At 36.9% G+C, this 21,147-nt stretch overlaps 1 protein-coding gene across 35 annotated transcripts in view; it reads right to left on the reverse strand.

The window, feature by feature from the left end:
- Ank2 (ankyrin 2) overlaps positions 1-21,147 on the reverse strand; it is a 370,586-nt gene that overhangs the window by 143,181 nt on the left and 206,258 nt on the right. For 27 of the 35 annotated variants that reach the window (XM_004626671.2, XM_023710116.1, XM_023710124.1 and 24 more), the window contains exons 5-7: positions 6,727-6,825; positions 2,765-2,950; positions 2,306-2,329 (exon numbers count right to left, since the gene is read on the reverse strand). In XM_004626671.2, coding sequence (XP_004626728.1) covers positions 2,306-2,329; positions 2,765-2,950; positions 6,727-6,825 — 309 coding nt within the window. The remainder of the gene's footprint in view (positions 1-2,305; positions 2,330-2,764; positions 2,951-6,726; positions 6,826-21,147) is intronic. The other 8 variants (XM_023710115.1, XM_023710121.1, XM_023710112.1 and 5 more) reach the window with 1 other exon arrangement.

The raw sequence follows: 21,147 nt of genomic DNA on the forward strand, positions 1-21,147 counted from the left end.
TATTTTGTCTTCATACTTTTCTACTGGATGGTTAAGACCAAGGTAAAGCAGGACCTGTGCAACAAGAGTTGTAGCTTTTTGGTCTGAGAAGTGAATGTGTGCCTATTACACCAGCTATAGCTTAATTTGAAGAGAAAAAAATTTTGATTGCTGGTGACTCATTTCCAAATTATTCAAGTATAATAGTGATATTTTTATCATTTGCAAAATTAAACTGATTATCTGACATGTCCTGACTAACCCTCCATGGTCATGCCTCCGACTTTGAAACTTGGGTCAATACTTGGCTGCATGTAAGTCTACTCTGAGGACCCTTCCATTTTTCTTATTTACCAAAATAAGCTAATTTATTATCTGACACCTTTATGGACCATCCTTGTTGATGCCTGAGACCATGACTCTTAGGTCAACAGCAAGATGAACAAATGCTTTCTGAGAACTCTTCCCTAATTAACAGCGAGGCCAGAGGCAGAATGTACCCCTCCCTGGATTATAGACAAAAGCTTTCCAATGATACTCCATTGTCTTCAGACAAATATTTTTAAGTCCATCTGAATCCATTTCAATAATAGCCTTCAAAGGCAAACCTGATAGCCAATATTGCTTTAAAAAATGTACCATGAACAATAACCAAGGAGCACCCCAAAAGCTAAAGGTATTAAAACCAGTAATGAAAATCAATTTATACTGTCCCAGTATGCCCTAATTTTACCAAATTGTTGGGTTGCAACTTTCTAGGTTCCATGCATAGATATGAACTTAGTGACATAGATAGTTCTAATATGTCATCTCAGAAGATGTGTTCAAGAAGATAATAATTACAGAAATACAACACTCTCAGTGAATACTAAGTATGAATGCTCAAAATTCCATAGTTCCACAAGTCCACATGATGGTGATCAAATAAGAACCCCCTCATAATGCCAGAGTAGTGAGGAACACCTGTAATCTCAGCACTCTGGGAGGTTGAAGCAGGAGGACAGCAAGTTCCAGCCCACTCTGCAAAATTTAGTGATTTATACTGACCCTGTCTCAAACTCAACTCAACTCAACTCAACTAAAATGGCTGGGGGATAGTTTGGTTTAAAGGCCCTTGGTTTAATTCACAGCACTGCAAATAAAATTTTTTTAAAACTCCTTCTCTGAAGCAAAAATCCATCTATGTGACAGTCACTTTCCTTGGTGCATAGGTTAGTTTTCATAATGTACTTTCAGTAACGTTTGTATTAGTGGCTTAATGCCACAGTGGCCAAGGAGAGACCACACATACTGCGGATGCAGTCAACCTGAGAGGCTTCTGAATCTAATGTTCTCACTGATGGATATGACCTCATTTAGTATGAGAAGAATGAGTTAATGGCAAGTATTTCAAGATTTATGAGAAAAAAAAACTGCTGTGTGCACGGTATGCTCAGTGTTATTATTGATGGCAAACAGGAAGAAAAAAGCAGCAACTATATTAGACAAAAAGATGAAACACAATAACAGAAAAATCTTCCTAATTTTCATTTATTTATTTGCTTTTTTGAGACAAGGTCTGGCTTTGTAGGGCAGGTTGGCCTTGAATTCATTATGTAGCCCAGTTTGGCCTTAAACTCACAGTGATCCTTCTGCCTCAGCCACCTTAATACTGGGATTACAGGTGTGTCCCACAACACCCATTCACTTGCCTAAACTCTAACCTGAGAACTCTCATTAGGAAAACAAGACCATATCCATGCTTTGCAAAAATTAAGAATATCTCTGACAAAACTAACCAAAATAGTGGGATAGAAATGAATGACCCTTTTGTATCTGTATACTCAAAATAGAATAGATATACAACTCCATTCTCTTAATTCAATGAATAGAGAGGTTTGTTACAATAGTGTTTGAGACAGGATATCAAGTCTGCATTTTGTGCAATGAATAACCACTAAGACAACAATATGCAATGTATTAATTATTGAAAATGTGCCAGTAATCGGTTGTGAAACTGTCTCATTGATATTTGCTTCTCAATAAAATTATTTTAAAAATTAAGAATAAAGGTCACTCTTTAAAATACACATTAAGGAAGTATTTTATTTCATGCTCTATTCTTACAAACTAAAAAGTTTCAGTGATTTAATAATACTTCAAATATAGATTGCACTGAATAGATATGAATTACCAGTTTTCTTTAATTATGGGAAAAATTTTCCAGTAATTCCCCATTAATGAAACTTTTAATCATTAGTATGAATTAGTGCACATTTATTCTAACTGGGCAAAGGCTAAAATAAATAAAAGCAAGATAAGTGCTGGTATAGCCACAATACTGTACCTCAGTCGTCCTATTCACCATCATCTGAAGCAGTGTTGTGTGGGAAGAAGAGGGAAGATATTATACAGTGAAAAAGGAGGAAACAATCAATCTACTCACTGCCATTGGGTGCCCTACTCCAACATGCCAAACGCAGTCAGCTGAGAAAGGAATCCTGCAACACTATAGAGTGCAATTCTGTCTTTCTAATTATTTTCCTATTATATATGAATACAAACAATAAAGAGGCAAATCATTCAATAGCTGAGCCTCACTCACTAAAGAAATCATCTTGTATTTAACTGTTTTGTTACTATTCCCAACAGACAGTCCCCTTTGTCCTGAAATACCTCTGCAAGGAATGGATCTCCTTCTGTGACCGGAAGTGATTTTGCATTATCACCGTGGCCTACTTCTTGAGCATCCCCGAGTGGAACCGGGCAGCTGGGAGCTCCTCCCCCAAATGCATTCAGCTCTTACCTTGGATTGGACATCGGCGTTGTGATCATTCTGAAGCAGGAGAGCAGCAGACTTGGTGTCATCTTTCCGAGCTGCAATGTGCAGAGCTGGCAGCCTAACTTTGCCTTTGGTGTCATTCTCCAGGAGGATGGCCACCGCCTGGTTGTGGCCTTGCTGGAGCGCTACAGCGAGGGGCGTGAAGCCATCCTGGTGGACAGGACAGAAACAGCTCTGTTCACTTGTGGATGTTTGTAACTCAGCTCCAAGTAATGCAGCCTTTGCACTTTTTAACTTTTAACTATTTTTTTTATTTTATGTTCTTTAAATTATATACATACTTATGGTTTCTCACATAAGAGAAACCACGCAGTATTTAGCTGTTTAACCTCATTATTATTATTTCATTTGGCACAACGGTCTCAAGATCTATCCATTTTCCTATGAAGGATCAAATTTATCCTTCTTTTTAACTGTGTAATATGGATCATATTTTCTTCATTCATTCATCTGTTTGAGATAGTGCCTCTAAATTTTAAAGTAATAAGACTGACAAACAAGAGAAAGTAATGTCAGTCATTTGTCAGTCTGTAGACTAGTTCAGTCAGGTTACTTTACTAATTCCTAATTTAAAATTTCTATTCTGTATTTTTTTTTCAGTACCAGGGATTGAAATCAGGACCCTTCACTTGCCAGGCAGGTGCTTATTCTACTGAGCTGTCTCCCCGGCCCTCTATTCTGTACATTTTATACTTCATCCTAACAAAACATATTACAGATAGGATGAGATCAATTCAAAACAATAATGTAACAAACTGCATGTTTATAATTGGAAAGTAAAAATGAGAACAAACCCTAAGTAATGCCTGTTTATGTAAAGGAAAAAATGAAAGAGTAGAAATAATGGAAGTCCAGTCAATTGGGAATCTAAAATATGGTAACCAACACATAAAAGTAAAATATATGATCAACTATATAAGTTGCTCAATGTTTCTGCATTGATTTTAAAAAAATGATAATTACTACAAGTAGAAAGAGATGCTACTAGTCTAGTTTTGGGTGTTTGGAACATAATATAACCTAAAACTTTGCTAAAATTAGACAAATAATTAATTTTATACTTAGTTACATTTTATATTATTAAGATCATTTAAATACAAAATTTCATAAGATTTATAATGCTAACAATCAATTTTTCAGTACCAAAAGGGAGAGCTAAATAAATGATATTGCAGAACAATTAATGCAAAGGTAGAAGAATATATATATATATTATTATTATATAATATATATATTCTAGGCTCTATTTGTGTAAAACACTCCTTGATCTCCAAAAGTTTGAAAATAAATCTTACAAGTGAAGAGATGACAGTCATCAGATACACCTCTAAAGTTGACATTCTAGAGACAGGTAATTTTCTACAGCATACCTACTCAATTTATTTTCAATAGTAATATTTAAAATGGTTACTGAAGATCATAGAGAAAAAGTAATTTTCCTCAAGCATATCCTATCATATATATAGGACCAACTCCAATGAGAGTTTAAGTTTTACCTTTCAACAAGATTTGCATTTCCAATATACCAAAATACTTACCAGAATGAAAGAGTAAAGCTCGTTGTGGGTTCAGAAGAAAAAGAGAAGCTTACATTTAGAATCTTGCTTGATATAAACTAAATCCTCTGTGAATGAGGAATGCACTCATTATCATATGCATATTTAATTCTATCCCTGAAATACTGCAGTAATTTATATGAAAAGTGTGAACTTATTTTTTTTTTACAGAAGTGTTTGCTCTCAGAATAGGACCTCATTAAAAAGATTTTAGCCTTCAATTTTGGTAACATTCAAGAAGAAAATCCATAAAAAGAAGAAGATCCATAAAAAAAAGTACCTGAGGGACAGAGAGCCCCCTTCAGAAAATTTAATTGAGTTCTCCACTAGGCATATTTCATTTAAATCTGTATTTTATAAAGAAGGCAAAATATCTGGAGTGATTACTTCAAGTATCTTAACTATACCTAGGAGAAGGAAATCCATGTTAAAGGTCAGTACGATTATCTGATTTTTAAACTGACTATGATGTAAGTCATTTTTTCACACTAGAGCTATTTAGACATACAGCATATAATGCAAATTGCAACCAATTACATACTTTTATAATAAAAATGTGTGTGTTTTATAGAATGATATACTTAAAAAGAAATATGCAGAAGTTTGCCCATATGCATGGATCTTTATAACAATTAGGATTGATGGTGTGGCTTTAATTAAGTTTATACACATCCAATCACGAAAAAATCAATTTTAGTTACTTAAACAATTTTTTAAATGAAACAAGGTATACATATGTGGAAGCTTGAATCCAAAACTTCAGATGATTTATCTGCAAAGGTAGCATTTTGGTGTGGAAATCAATGGGGGTTTTAAGTTTCTGCACATCTCAGTGTCACATGTCCCCTACCTGGGCCATGAGGGCTATTTTGGGAGCTTTACTGAAATGCTACAAAGGTCTAGATCAAAGGAGCCAGGAGTCATCTACTCACTGAAGAAAGAATTCAGGTGGAAAGGTCTCATCTGGAAAATGATTCCACTTTCAAGGAAAGAGAATACAATAGGAGTTACTCATTCTGGTGCATGTGTAAGAGATATAGTCTCCGTTGCCAAAGCTCTACCTGAAACATTTACATGCTACTTATGGACAGAATTAGTATCTCTGGGAAGTAAAAAGGTCCCAAATCATAAAAAATCACATTGCATTCATTCATATGGCAAGAGTGAAGAGTGAAAATGAGGTCATTTCAGACCAGGCAATTGTGTTTTGCAGACATGGCTGGAAGTATGGTCTCGGTCTCATTAGTTTTTTGTTTAATTAATGAGAATTCACTGTCAGAGAATGATTACTGTTAGTTTGACCAAAAGTTTTCTCCCAAAAACACTGGAAACTGATGAACAGATTTTAAAGACCCCAATTCATGTAGAATCATGTTCACGTTTATTCTGCTCACAAAGTCGTCGTCTGAGAAGAAATCTACACTTATCAAAAAATTAAGATGCTTTTTTGGTTACAAGCATCTATCGGTCGTTTTTCATACCTGCCATGAAGTTCTACAATTGTATGAAGGGGGACACAGAATATGAAGTAGGAAAAAGCAATGCCAGAGATAAGAAAGGGTGTGTTTCCACAGAGCTCACTCTCTCTCTCTCTGTACTCTCCCCACTCACCACTCCCAGCCTTCAAGTGGACCCAAAAGTACTTTCTCCAAGGCCAGTGGCTTCTGGAACGTCACTCAGAAATCACTGCCCTATACAATCTTTGGGTTTGCTCTTGAATCTACTTAATCAAAAATGAGATAGAAAATACAAAACAAGTTCTGCTTATGAGATGGACATGTGTAGAAATGGAAAGTGATGTTCTAAGAGTCCCTGCCATCGCCAGCCCCTTATGTCTAGATGTCCTGAACACTATGAAACTGGACTGATGTCTTTTATTCAGCTGTCATCATCATATACACTGTGTTGTAATTTGGGCTTTAAAGTGAATGGCAATGCTAGCAGTCTGTTCATCAGGACAGCATGTCAATAAAAATACATATGCATTATTTCTGATGGCTAGATATGGTTCCTTCAAGGAATTTTATTGGATGGTAACAAAATAAAATATTGATGAAAAGAGACTGGTAGGAATTACTGCAGTCTAATTTTAGGATGGAATAAAAACAGCAAGAACTATGAAGTATGCCAAATTGAGAGAAGCATGATTTCATTTAAGAATAAATGGTGAGGAATCTACATTGCAGGCATAAACGCCTGGAAGGGCATACACAAGTCTGGGTTACGCGTTTATAGACATTATTGTGGATTATAATGGAGATGTAAACATTCCTAGAATATTTTAGACAAAATAATGGCAGTTGTTTGTAACTGGTATAAAGAACATAACATTAAGATTTAATTAGTCAAGACCAGGGCAGACAGTTTTACCTCAGTAGCAGTGCTCTGATTAGCGCCATTTTCCAACAAATATTTTACAACATCGATGTGGTTCTCCTGGGCTGCCATGTATAAAGGAGTGAAGCCATTCTGAAGAGAAACAATAAAAAAGATGACATCGCCATCATCTGTAATGTTTAAACCAGGGAAGAATAAAGAACAAGGAAAAAGAACATCACCTTTGAAATGGTGAGGCTGTGTAACATACAACCATATACAAATATTTACATTACAATTCCAGGCCACAGGGGATCAATTCCTACAACTCCTAAGAAAGGAGGAGAAAAGGACAATAAAGGGACATTTCCCTCACATGGTGTTTTTACTCCAGTACCAGAGTCACATTACCCATCACTTAATACAGTCAAACCAAGATATTTAGCATCATTCTATCTATACAGTACATAGTCATAACTATATATCGTACCTATATAAAATGATATGTACCCTGGCAAGACAAGGGCCTGAGTTCAATCCCCAGTTCTGCCAAAAAAATAAAAATAAAAAAAATAAAATGATATGTACACAATGCCTTCTGTACTTACAAGTGCATAAGCTATTTAAATAAACCTAGTTGTCTCAATATACACAAGTTAGTTAGAGCACCATTCATACCAAAATACAGTAGGAGAGACTTAAATTGGATTGAAAATGAAAAAAAGAAAATCTGTATTTCAGGGTTCTGATTGTAGTATCATGGTTTGCACATGACGTTTTTATATTACTTCTTAAAGCCATGTGAAATTTGATCATTCATTCTGACATTTGCTCAATTTTTAAATAAAATCCAGCCACCCAAATTTGTGGCCTCACCAGGAGAGAGTGAAATACAGACACACACATCCTTATGGAGGACATACTACAGCAAGCCCTAGAAATATATAATCTCCATTAAGAAAAACACCACAAAAAAGTATCTTTAAAGTAATGTATAATAATTCACAAACTCTAAAAAACTAGCAATTTTTTTCAAAACCATATCAGTCTTAAATATAAGTAATTCCCTTAAACTCTCCATGCATTAATGAGAAAAATTAAACACCTAGGCAAATGTTCAACATTTTTAAAAATTTAAAAGATGAGAAAAACAGTTTTTTGAAATACTTCATTGAAATAAATACCCTAATGAGTAAGTATGAAACCGTTCCACAAAGATCCAACAAGGTATTAAGAAATATACAAGTTGATTAAGGAAAATAATTTAAATTTTGATTATGAAAGAAAATCTGCAGGCTTCAAATGGTGGAAGAAAATCTAAAACTCGAAAGGAAATGTTATTTTAAGAAGAATAAATTAAGAATGTTGTAGCATTCATGAATCACTTGCTAGCTGGATAGTGTATTTCTAAAAAACATAGCAAGCAGGTGAAATGTTGTGTATTTTAGGAACACTGAAGAGGTGGAGGAAGGATGGAATTAGAGATTCAAAGTAAGGAAAAGCCAGGGGAAGGTGGCTACAGACAATGAGTGGGTGTGAAATGGAGATTGTTCATGACAAGTAAAAAGGCCAGGGTGCAATAAAAGAAAAAGAACTTCTAACAGAGTACCACAGTTTGCTCCCGTGTTTCCTCTGGTAGAATCCTGTAGACAGATGAGGAGGAGAGGACATAGGCAATGGCTGCCAGATCAGCGGGGCTACGATTTCTGTCCCTAAGGCTCTGCCTGTAAATGCCTTGGCCTTGGGTCTTGAGCTACAGAAGGATGCCCTTTGACTGAGCAGGGCAGAGAATTCTGTGGATGAAGGAGACAGGCCTACCTTGGCCCCACAACTCCCCAACTTCCAGGCCACACCCCAGGCATCTGGCTGTCCAGAATCCCTGTTCTCATATGTGGTTCCAGCGCTTGCTTAAACTTCTTCCTGTCAATTTCTCAAGTGTCCTTTGGTCAGGTAAATAACGGCTGTCATACATACTGATGTCCTAATCTCTGGAACCTATAAATTCTACGTTATGTAACAAAAGGAACTTTATAGATGGATGAAGTTAAAGATCCTGAGGCAAGTACTATCCTGGGATATTCAAGTTGGCTCTACTACAAAGGGACTACAAGAGTCTGTAGAAGATGTCAGGGAGGAGACGAAATGCTCCTGCCATCAAGATAGTGTGGTATCCAGGGGTTCCAGGCTCTTTTCTTATTCAAAGGACTTGTCACAACAATTAATGAACTTGGAAGTTTATCATACATTTAAAAGTAAAAGAAGAAGCAAAATTGTTCAAGAAGAAGAAAAAAGATACACGCTGCACACAGGAAGAGCCACTCAAGCTCTGGCAGTAGGGAAATGAGTTCTTACCTAAACCCCAAGAAGGGAAAAGTAGTGACAAAAACTTGCCTTTAACGCTAAATTTCCAAAACTTTGAGAGAATGACTCCGTTGTGTTCAGCCACTGAATTTGTAGCTTTTGTTGCAACAGCAGCAGGAATCAAATGCACTGGCCACGAGTAGTTTCCCAGGGAGGGCAGAAGTGAAGGTGAAGAGAGCTTGAACAGATGTGAGCTGCGTGTCCCTATCACCACATCTGATGCCCGTGAGGCATGGTGGAGCCAAGGACAGGAGGACAAGATGGACTGATGTGGGCCAGGGTCCCCAGGAGCAGCTCTTCCCTGACCACTGGCCTGGGTGGGCCGGCAGGTACCTGGGATGTCCAAATGTGGACCTGTCAGGTTGTTACAAAATAAATGTAGAACATGCTTATTTAGCAGTATGTTGGCCAGATCTGTAGCTTCTGGTTTTAAGAATAGTTTTGCTGGGCTAGGGAGATAGCTTGGCGGCCTAAGCACCTCCCTAGCAAGCACAAAGACCCAGGTTCAGTTACTGGTGCTGCATTCTATGCCAGCCCGGCACCAAGCCGGCCAACAAAATCGGGTGTGGTAGTGCATGCCTGTAATCTCATCACTAGGGAGACTGAGACAGAAGGATCACTACGAGTCTGAGGTGCACAGTGAGACTCTGTACCAAATAGATAGATAAATAAATAAATAAAATATTTTAAAACAGAATAGTTTTTGCCCTCTTGTCCTGGGACTCACAAAAGTTTGAGGTGAGTTAAAGTGGTAGAGGGAGGGGAAAAGAATACATTTGAAAACCATTCCTAGAGATCATAAAATTTAAAAAAGGTCTCTTAGCCAGATGGATGCAGAGAAAACTGCAATATATTATAACATTATTAACCAGCTAAAGCTAACCTTAGATACTTTGGCAGAACAAATACAAGCTAAATCACCTTCTTGAAACACACTACCCTGAAATCAGAATAGGGAACTAAAGTTTATGAAAACTTTAAATGGTTTGTAAATTAATATCTCTGTAAATTACTCATTTTTTATTTACTCTTACTTTTAGTCCTGTGTTGCTGGCCTCAGCAATTATACTTCAATGACTGAAAAGAATCGCCCTATTTTCCTAGATGAAAAATTCAGTTCCAACTAAACAGAAAGTTTGAGAAACTATTAACCTACCAAAGGTACAGTTGCCAAGTAGACCAGCCAGATATTAAGTAGAGGAGAAATCAATGAGTGGTGCAGGAGAGGCAGAGGTGCTTGGAAAGTTTTCTCTGATCCTTCTTATCTTTCAGGCCTCAACACAGAGTCATTCTTTTGAGTGTGTTTATTCCATGTCTATAGAAATGCTTTGCACATAGTAGATGCTCAGTAATCTTTTAAAAACAGATAAGTGAATAAAGTAGACCAGACTCTAAGCGAATAAAGTAGACCACACTGTTTATGGCCAACAGTGGTTTGAATATATGACTGCACATACTTTCGCACATTTCCCTTCAAAAAGTATAGCCTAATTCCCCTCTTTTTATGGTAGGGTTTTTAGTAGTTTGCTTCTAAGGCACTGATATGGTAAGGTAGATAGTGTGTGATTTCTAAGGGGAAGGGCCTCAACAGCATCACCCTTCAGCCTTGTTCTTTCTTTTGGGTCATTCTTCTCTGGAAGAAATAAGCTGCTGTAACACAATGACTGTTGGCAGAAACTCACAGGAAAGGAGTTCAGACCCCCACTAACAACTAGCATCACCTTGCACCAAGTGCACAACCCACTGGTAATAAATCCACAGGGCTTGCTACCTCCAGGAAAAAACCTAGATGACTTTAGCTCTGGTCAACACCTTCATGACAACTTTAGGAGTGACTTTGAACCATAACTGCACATCTAATATAGCAGTGAATTGTTGGTAACCAGAATCTGTGACCATAATAAATGTTTATTGTTGCTTTAAACCACCAAGCTGTGGAAATTCACTATGTGACAATAGCTAACATCACATTCTGTAAGGTTCGCATGATGAGGGCCTTGTATAGTTGCCAACTTCATCACTAGGGGCTCTCACCCCATGCAGCTTCTTTCTTTATAGGAAAGGCATTCATAGCTGGATAATTACCTTCAAAGTATCACAGTCTTAAGTGTTAAATGCTATCAAACTTGAAAACCCTAAAAATAAATGATTCCTCTGCTTGAAGTTGAGTGTGTTCATTGTTCAGCAATCTCTTCCCCTACCCCAAAAGGGACTGTGTAAGATACAAAGGAGGCGTTTCAGGGTTCCTTCCTATAGAATACTGAGTTGTAAGAGTTAAGACTATGACAAAGCAGCTGTGGCTCTGCGTTACCTTTCTTCATAGGGTTTTTCAATCAGAAAATGTCACATTTCTTCCCTGATAAGAAGGAATGGAAGGGAATTCTGCATATTGCCCTATATGAAGCAATAGTCTAGACAGTTTATAAAACTGCAGCTGTAAGTGTTTATAATGTCCTTCCTCCCAAGTATTATTGGCCAGATTTCTAAGACAGTTATGCATACTCTCCATACCTCCTGGAAAACATATAAACAAATTATAGGACCATCTTCAACAATGAAAAATGGGAATGCATAGCGATAGATTAGGATTTGAAATGACTAAACATTAGCTTGCCCAGCTGAGTAAGTCTCCTCTCTTACATACAATTCAGCTTCAAGACTTAGACTTTTTTCCCTTGGAGCAGAATTCCTTATCAAACTGACTGAGGCCTTCCTGAAGTCCCCAGCACTGGCTGGCAAACACTACTCTAGTCACCATGGGGATACTCCCCAGCAACTTCTTCCTCTGGATTAACATTATGACACATAAGGTTAGGAAGGCTCCCAAAATTATCACCAGGCCAGGATGATTCAAATTATTTCCCTAAATATATCATGAATGCACAGCTGCATGGGATAGAAAAAAACCAAAGAGTACTAGTGATAGTCACTAAAATTAGGACTACTTTTAGCACTCCTGGGGTGAATTTAAAGCAAATGAACAAAAAGCGTACTTGTTTGGCAATTAATGAAGCTGAACTGTTCTCCTCATCTTGGTCTACAAAAATAAGCAAGTGATTTAAGCCCATCATCATGTTACATTCTCTTGGATACACTGAGAGGCCCAAGTCTGCGTGAGGAATTAAGCTGCTTCAGTGAACTAAAGTCAAGATTCCCTTTTGTAAAGCTGGGACATATATATATTTTCTTCTTTGGACTGGGAACAAGGAAAAGCGTGGCTCCAATCTTAGGTCCACTATGAAAGCCAGACCAGGAAAGAGACAGCGCCGTGGAAAGTACAGCAAAGTGAAAGAGTCTGAGTCCTGGTTAGATAAGCCCCTGGGAGGGAAGTGTAACCTCATGCTCACCCTATTTGCATTTTCTGTTTATGAAAGCCAAAAAGCCCCTTCTTTATTTACACAAGTATGCAGTGAGCTTTTTCTTATTTGCACTTGAATCTATCCTAGTTGATATATAACACCTAAATCAAGGGCCAGGGAGACGGCTCTGGAATAAGCGCTTCCCTGGTAAGTGCAAGGACCTGAGTTCAATCAATCCCTGGTTCCACCAAAAAAAAAAAAAAAAAAAAAAGGAAAAGAAAAGAAAAGAAAGACCAACACCTAAGTCAAAATATAGTTTATACTACTAACATTAGTTTATAATGAAACACTTTCTTGAAAATCTAAAGAATATCACAAAAGGGATCAAAAAAATGACATGATGAGCAAAAGTTATTATTATAACCATCATCATTATCATTAATATCTAGCTAACATATTATTTAGTGATCTTAAGACAGATCTGCAGAGAAAATCTAACATAGATTTTTAAGAATGAGGTTCAAATTACAAAGAGATATTACAGATCATTTTCAGTAAGGAAGTACACTTGATCTTGCAAGTATTAAAACATTTTAAAATTCTTGTCTGTGGAAGTGAAACTACTAATTCACTAGTAGTTTTTCTTCCATTGTTATTTTTGCATATAATGCTAACTTTTATTTCAATTTTCAATAGAAATGTCAAGTTTATCTTGGAATTAATGTTTCGTATATCACATAAAACATTGTAATAACATACAAATGACTTTACAACCTGTATGTACTATATATTACCTATATGTAAATTTTTAATGATGAAAAACTAAATGTATATGTTATACCCTGACATACTGTTATAAAAAGAATAAAATGTTTGACTATTAGAGAGGAAACTTCATTACAATTTAACAAATATTTGAGTACTGAACTGGGGTAAAAATTAATTCTATGGTATATTTCCTAGAAATTGCTGAACAAGGTTCAGATCTTCAGTAAGCAGTACGACTTGCTTTGCACGTAACAGGTACTTTAAAAATGTATGTTACTGAGCAATTTCATAAGTGACCTAGAAACTTAGAAGCAAGAGAAAATGTATTACTACCAAAAGCAAAGATATGGACTGCTCGGCCCAGTTCAGTGACACCAAAGAAATTAGCTCAATAATCCTCCAGGGGTGCTTTTCTTTTTCTCTAACAGAGCAAATTCCATAAATGTGAAATAATTTTCTTGAATTAAGTCCCAGATCTAACTTAATTGGCTTTTATTTTATTTTTTTTTTCTTATGTGTTTGGTATAGGGTCTCACTGCGCAGCTCAGAGTCATAGTGATCCTCCTGTTTTCAGCCTCTCTCTCCAGCACTGGGGTTACACGCATGTACCACCATGCCTAGGCTCTGTGGCCAGCTCAGTGCACCGGGGCACGGCTGGCACAGCATGTGGTACTGAGGACCCAACCCCAGTCCCTGTATTTTATTATTTTGGGTGTTTTTTCTTTTTTTGTATTTTATTATTTTGAAGTTTATTAAATACCAGGAACCAAAGAGTTCTAATTGTCAGATGAAAATGTGCGTTAGAAACTTTTATTTCTCTCGTACAATACCAAAAAAATGTTTTTAGTGAATAGGCGTCTTATTTCTGCCCAACTATCTTTGAGAAAATGAAATGTTCTTCCAAGTCCACAAAACATATTAAACATCAAAATCCTGCATAATTCAGATAAAAAGCTACATGTCTATTGTTGTGAACCGCACCCACTAACCTTGGCTTTCTTAATAAATACAGAAGGTAATCATACAGTGCTTTTTATTACCCAAGACATATGTCTAGAGACTCTAAGTGAAATGAAATTATTGATTTCTTCAGCAGTGCTTATCATTGTCATTTAATGATTACTCTTAAGACAACAGAATACTTTGCACATCAAACTAATACACACACACACACACACACATATATATATGTAGGCACACAAAGTCACTGACATATTTCATGGGGATACAAAATAATTTTAAGTTTCTAAAGTAAAAACTTCATTTTCTCTGACCCCATAACACTCGATTCTACATTTCTTTTTGTTTCCAGTTCTTTGATTCCACAACATTGGATTCCGTAGTATTACATAATTAAATTTTCTCAGTTGCTCAACTGAGGGCAGAAATTATAATGCTATTCCTAGCTTCTATCTGATATGATCCTGGTGTCACTTCAAATCATTTTATATGTATTAGACCTGTTGAGTCTAGAACATCAGAAAAAGGCCTCAGGATAGAAATAGGTTCAACAGTGTTTGAGGGGAACTAGAGTTTAAGGACAAACGTAAAACTGGTCCATTTCTAAGTGTGGGTGTTGTCTGTGAAAGCTTACTCTTCTCCAAGCTCTTTTAAAAGGCTAGTGCTGAGGTCAAGAAGGAAAACAAACACCACAATGTGTTCAATACTTAACAGATGCTTAACACACTCCAGTTCACAACTTCCCAAAGATGCAACCTCAAAGATTGCCTATTCCAATGTAATAATCCAAAGACCTGTGTAGGTAGCACATGGATCCCTTCTGTCACACACAGAAACATAGTGTCCTTTAGACTATTTAAATTTACAACATCAAATACATTCACACTCACAAAAGACTGAAGGCTGTGCAACATATTTTATGTATCCATATGGTATTTGTACAAACTGTACAGGCATGTAAAGCTGTCAAGGCGGTCAGAATGAGGCCTCAAAGATCAGCCTACATAAACTAGTCATAGATCTCCAGTGGGGTTAAGCAGAACCCATAATAACAAATGCACCATGCAGCCATGGAAAGAAAGGAAGTGCGATCCTTAAGGCAGGTGAGTTCTCACGTCTGGCAAAGGGGTCCTGGTCTTTTGTTGGCTGTCTGCAGTGCTGAAAGCATCAGAAAACAGCCAGAAGAGGTCTCAGAGTGCCTAAGGCTGCTCCTGGGAAGGCTGCTCTGAAGTACCCACATGTCAAGGGAAGAATCACCATGCCACCGAATGGAAGGAGGGCTGAGTTCCAGGGAGATGAGCTCTGAGGAGCATGGGAGGTGGCAAGTCTGATTCATGCTGCCTGTGAGAACTTCAGGGTGAGATAGGCCCCCGCTGACACATGTGTCACACTCCAATGGAAAGGTAATGACAGCAGGCTTTTCCTTTGTGTTTGATCTATTTCAAAATATTGAAGGACTCAAATCTGTAGCAAGTTTGGTGGCAATTATAAAGTTAAATTGCTAGGCAGTCTCAATACTAGAATATTGTACATGTGCACAGGGAAAAGATAGCACTTTGTAAATGGAAAATGCTGTCTTAAAGCTATTTAAAAGTAAATCATTTTAAAAAATAAAAGGCAAGTACTGTGGTCCATGAGTAAAATCCCAGCACTGGGGAAGTTGAGGCAAGAGGAACACTGCAAGTTGTGCTGTTGTTGTTGTAATTTTCTATTTTGTTTTTTGTGGTACCAGGGATCAAACTTGGGACCTTAGGCTTGCCAGACAGGTGTACATGCCGCTGAGCTTCCTCCTTGGCCCAACACTGCAAGCTTGAGGCTAGCCTGGGCTAAATAGGGAGATTGAGGCCAACCTGAACTACAAAGTGAAATCCTGGCTCAAAAAAACAAAAAGCAGAGCCTGGAATATAGCTCAACCATGTAAGTGCCTGCCTGGAAATCGCAAGGACCCAGGTTCAATCTCCAGTACTGCATGCCATGCTGGCCTCAGAGCCCTGGGTGCACTGAGCAGGCCACTGAAACCGGGCGTGGTGGTGCAGGCCTATAATCTCAGAGTGGGGAGGCTGAGACAGGAGGATCACTATGAGTCCAAGCTGTATAGCAAAACCCTGCACGAAATAAATAAATAAATAAATAATTTTTTAAAAAATCAAAATTCTGGATGAATAGAGTTCTTGATCCAAAAGTATAACATCTACAGTTTGGACCTCAATACATTGAAGAGAAGATTTAACCAGAAAATGTCATATGTAAAGGGACATATAACATACTTTGCCCACTTATCATGGTTCTGTTGTAAGTCAGATTTTTAACAAGAAATATTCTGATTGTCCTGCCTAAATGTACTGGTTACAAAATGTACTAGCTTCTTCAGGAAAGCTGACTAGGCTGATCACTTAGGTGTGTTATCTGGAACAGGACTGTCTTACAATAATGTCACAGTCTCTGATGGTAATTATTATTATTACAGCTTAAAATGATGAGGTCAGAACAGGCCACACTGTTCATAAGGCACTGTCATTGTCATCGACTGACATGGTCATTGACAAGTGAGTATTGACTAGCTCTTCTAAGTTCACAATCTAGATGTTTAAATGAAAAGAATTTTAAAATAAAATCTCAGAATCTGAGGTATCAGCCAATAGACTCCCCAGACATCCTACACTGAAGTAGCGTGGGTTCTGGGGAAGCCTTTGTTTTCTGAGATCACTGATGAGAGTCTGACAATTGGCCCCTGACAAATCTTAACTACAACATCAGAAGGCAATGAGGATCTGCTAAATAGTTTGTGGGGATTTGCACTGCTTTAGTCATTTTCTCAGGAGACTAAAAGATTATGACAAATATTATTAATGAGATGGTTTTACCAGAAGTTGCTGACTTCTTATGTAAGATAACGTGTTGGGGTTGAAACTTGAAATATTATCAAGAAAAGATCAGGCAAGCAGACTTAGCAGTTGAAAGAAAAAAGTACCAAGGAATTTTCTACACAAGAGCCTTCATTTTCAGCCTTTAAATGTGCACTACGTTTATAAAAGAGAGAAAGAACACTTAGTCCAGATGTGGTGGTGCACAACTGTAATCCCAGCACTCTGGAGGCTGAGGCGGGAGACTTGTTGCAAGTTCAAGTATTAACGTTTTGGGGGATGAGTCACTCTTGCCTTTATATTGAAGAAAATCTTAGCCAAATACCATGAGAAGACAACTCTGTGATCTGTGGTACAGAATGATGCAGGCAGTGGGCTCTTCATAAATGAATGAACACAAAAATATTTAATAACTGCTAGAGTTTGGGGGTTGTGTATGTACATAATCATATCTTTTATGGCTAATCATATTTCTGTCTTTCCTACTCCATTCACATTCCTATTTCTGTTTTTACTGCACTGGCTGGGACCTGAGTGCAGTGTTACATAGTGCCACAAGAATTCTCTCCTTATCACTGGCTACCATGAGAATACTGATATTTGCAGTAGATTTTAGTACATTTCCTGTGTTAGTAGCATAATACCCTATTTGTGTAATTTTTTAAAATATCATTAAAAATTAATAATCTATTAAATATGTAATTTAATATATTAAACTGTTAAATAGAATTTGGCATTATAATGGAGAGCGACCATAACCCATGAAAGGGCCACCAATTAATCCTTCTCAAGACTTAACTTTTTTTTTGCTTCTGAAATCTTTTTTTTTTTTAATTTTATTTATGCGTGTGTGTGTGTGTGTGTGTGTGTGTGTGTGGCCAGCTCATCCCACCAGGGGGCGGGGCTGGCTGGCATGTGGTGCTGGGGGATTGAACCGTGGTCCCTGTGCTTTGCCAAGCTCGTTCTAAGTAGGTACTTTAGACCACTGAGCCATCTCACCAGCCCCATCAAGACTTAACTTTGAGGCTGTTGCCCATATATGAAGCACCTGCCCAAACAGTGGTATTATACAGAATTTTTTTTTTTTGATACCCAGGATCAAACTCAAGACCTCGCTCTTGCCAGGCAGGCAGTTAAGCCACTAAGCTATCTCCCTGTCTCTGAATTTTAAAGAAAACTAACTCATATAGATTAAGTACAAAGGACATTTTGAAAGCATTAATTTTATTTTATGGTGTGTGTGTGTGTGTGTGTGTGTGTGTGTGTGTGTATGTGTGGTACCGGGAATGGAACTCATGACTTTGTGCTTGCCAGGCAGGCACTTATGCCACTGAGTTATCTTCCCAGCCCGAAAGTAGTAATTTTAATTTGTTTCTCTACACCTTCAAATTTGTGGCTGACACCTTGACCTAGCTAAAATATACTGGTAATATACTAGAGACCCTTCAAAACATTATTTTTTTTTTATTTATTTATGTGTGTGTGTGTGGCCAGCTCAGCCCACCAGGGGGCGGGGCGAGCTGGCATGTGGTGCTGGGGGATTGAACCGCAGTCCCTGTACTTTGCTAAGCTTGTTCTAAGTAGGTGCTTTATTTTTTTTTTTCTAAGTAGGTGCTTTAGACCACTGAGCCATCTCATCAGCCCTTCAAAACATTATTTTATTATGATCCCATACAAATATAAGCACAATATACTCTAGGTTGAGGATATTCAGTTTAGAATTTTTCCATTTAGAATTATCACCCGGAAGTGATTTTCAAAAATAATATTTGGTTTAATGTTTCTTTTAAGTTAGATTTCTCTTTTCAGCATCAAGATAAAAATCCTCATTTATCCATTAGATGAAGATATAACTATCTCTAAGAGATGGATCTCTATATTCTAGGTGTGTAGGCTGTTACACTGCAGGATATGCTGCTATCAGAACTCCCTCTCTCAGATGAAGACACTGAGGCATAGTTCCATGTGTAGAAAGTAGAAGAATTCAGATCTGAACTCTGGATCTTGACAGCCTCGCTTCAGATTCTGTGCTCTTATCCACTACACTATGCTGCTTACCTCAGACATTATCAGAAGTGATCACAGCACTGGAAAAGACTTAAAAATTTCCTTCATGAACTTAAGACTAGAAATAACCAGAGAATTCTAATTACTATGCAGATAGCTGGGTAGCTATAGCTGATCATAATATATCTGCATACAAATTTATATTTATCATGTCAGCCAATTACTGCACGGTGCATATTTTCCCAATTAAAAAGGATATACAAGCTAAAGAGATGGTTTACAATAGCACTCGAAAAAGTTATGTGAATTATACCAAATATAAAACTTAAGATATAATATAAATTCCAATTTTCATCTTTTAAGATCAGTTATGCAATTAATCAGCATTTGGAGTATGAAACAAATCACTCTGGATCCATGGGTAACTACCTAAACTCTGTTTCCTCTTCATAAATTAGATAGTGCAATGCCTGGTCTGTATGCAAATTATATATGGAGCTATAATAAAAAAACTACAAATAAATTCACTTGTGTTTTAATTACAACAGGGAAGAGCTAAGATATAATTTCTCACAGATTATATTAAGGTAGTATAAGGAGGATTTAAATGTATAGAAGGGAAATTTAGAAAACATCTACTTCTGAGGAAGCCTGTGGGTGTTACAAGTTGTAAGAAGAGAACTATACATTTTGTTCCATATACATTTCCATTGTTTGGATTGGTTAAAATAGGACTATATTTCTATGTTCTTGTGAAGTTATAAGAGGCAGATTAACAGCAGATAGACAGGTAGGAATCAGGCAAACAGACAAAGCCTCAAAACTTAAGTAGCATTTAACTAGTTATTTATAGAGAGTTATATCTCAGAACTCATAGCAGATGAAGTAAAGAAACAACTACAGAAACATAGGCAGGAAACCCAATCTGAAAAAAATACTGCAGTAAAAGAATTTCTAACTGCTTCTAAAGAAGATATTGATAAAAAAAAAATAGAGGAGATTAGAAAAACAACGGATTCCCTGATTGAGCAATACAGGAAAGAAATAGATTGCATGAAGCAGAGTCAAAGAGATATAGAGGAAATGAAACTCTCAATCACAAGCTTGCAAAACCGTTTAAGTGAATGTGAAGACAGAGTTTCAGATCTTGAAGATGCTGGTGTAGCTGGTGAAAAGGTAAGAAAGGATCTCTTAAAATCAACGAGGATGCAGGAAAGAATAATCCATCACCTGAAAGATGATGCAAAGAGAGTTATAACGTAATCGATAGGAATTTGTGTAGGACATTTTCCTCAGTAGACTTTGGGTTCCTAGAAAAAATGTTAGGGCATGATGTCACTAACATACTCTTGCAACTCTAAATTATAATAACTTAGTTAAGAGTTTAACATGTGAGGAATGTCAGGAATTTCTATCTCCAAAACAAAGCAACATATTTAACAATTCATCCATAAAACATTCATCTTCACAACAGTTAAAACATATCACATTGTTTCCTCAATTTTTTTCTGTACCAGGAATCAAACTCAGGACTTTGTGCTCACCAGGCAGGCACTGTGATGCTGAGCCATATCCCACAATTTTCATTTAAAACACAAAGCATTTGCCAATTTCAAACAACCTCAGAAAATAGGAAGAACATTAAAATATTCATCTCAGAACACGGAGCACATTGAAACTTGCCCCCAAAGCAAGACATTTAATTATTAATTAATGACACATTAGTAGAAAGGAAAACAAGGCTACCTCTTTGGTCCAACTATTAAATGTTACTGAGTTATTAAGAAATGCAGTGAACAAATCCATGACTGTTGGGATGTTTATCACTAGGTTCATACATCACATTTACATGCATCCTTTTCATACATCATACATCATACATCATACATCACAAAAGCAAGCATTCTTTTCTGGTTAGATAACTAAAATTGCATGTCAGTAGAAGACTCAACCCTATTTTTAGAAGGTCTTGATACAGTTGGGTAATTTTGGTCTCTCTTATTTATGATATGCAAACTTGCATGTTATCTTCCTCTTACTCCTAAGAGTCAACAAGTCTAACAAGAAGAGATAAAATTTAGAACATATGTAATTAGTAAAAAGTAATTCAATGCCTCCCACAAAGACTATGGAATACTTCTGGTAGACAAAAAAGAAAGAAAGAAAGAAAGAAAGAAAGAAAGAAAGAAAGAAAGAAAGAAAGAAAGAAAGAAAGA

Source organism: Octodon degus, unplaced genomic scaffold (assembly GCF_000260255.1).
Source record: "Octodon degus isolate 3935 unplaced genomic scaffold, OctDeg1.0 scaffold00016, whole genome shotgun sequence".
Taxonomy (NCBI): domain Eukaryota; kingdom Metazoa; phylum Chordata; class Mammalia; order Rodentia; family Octodontidae; genus Octodon; species Octodon degus.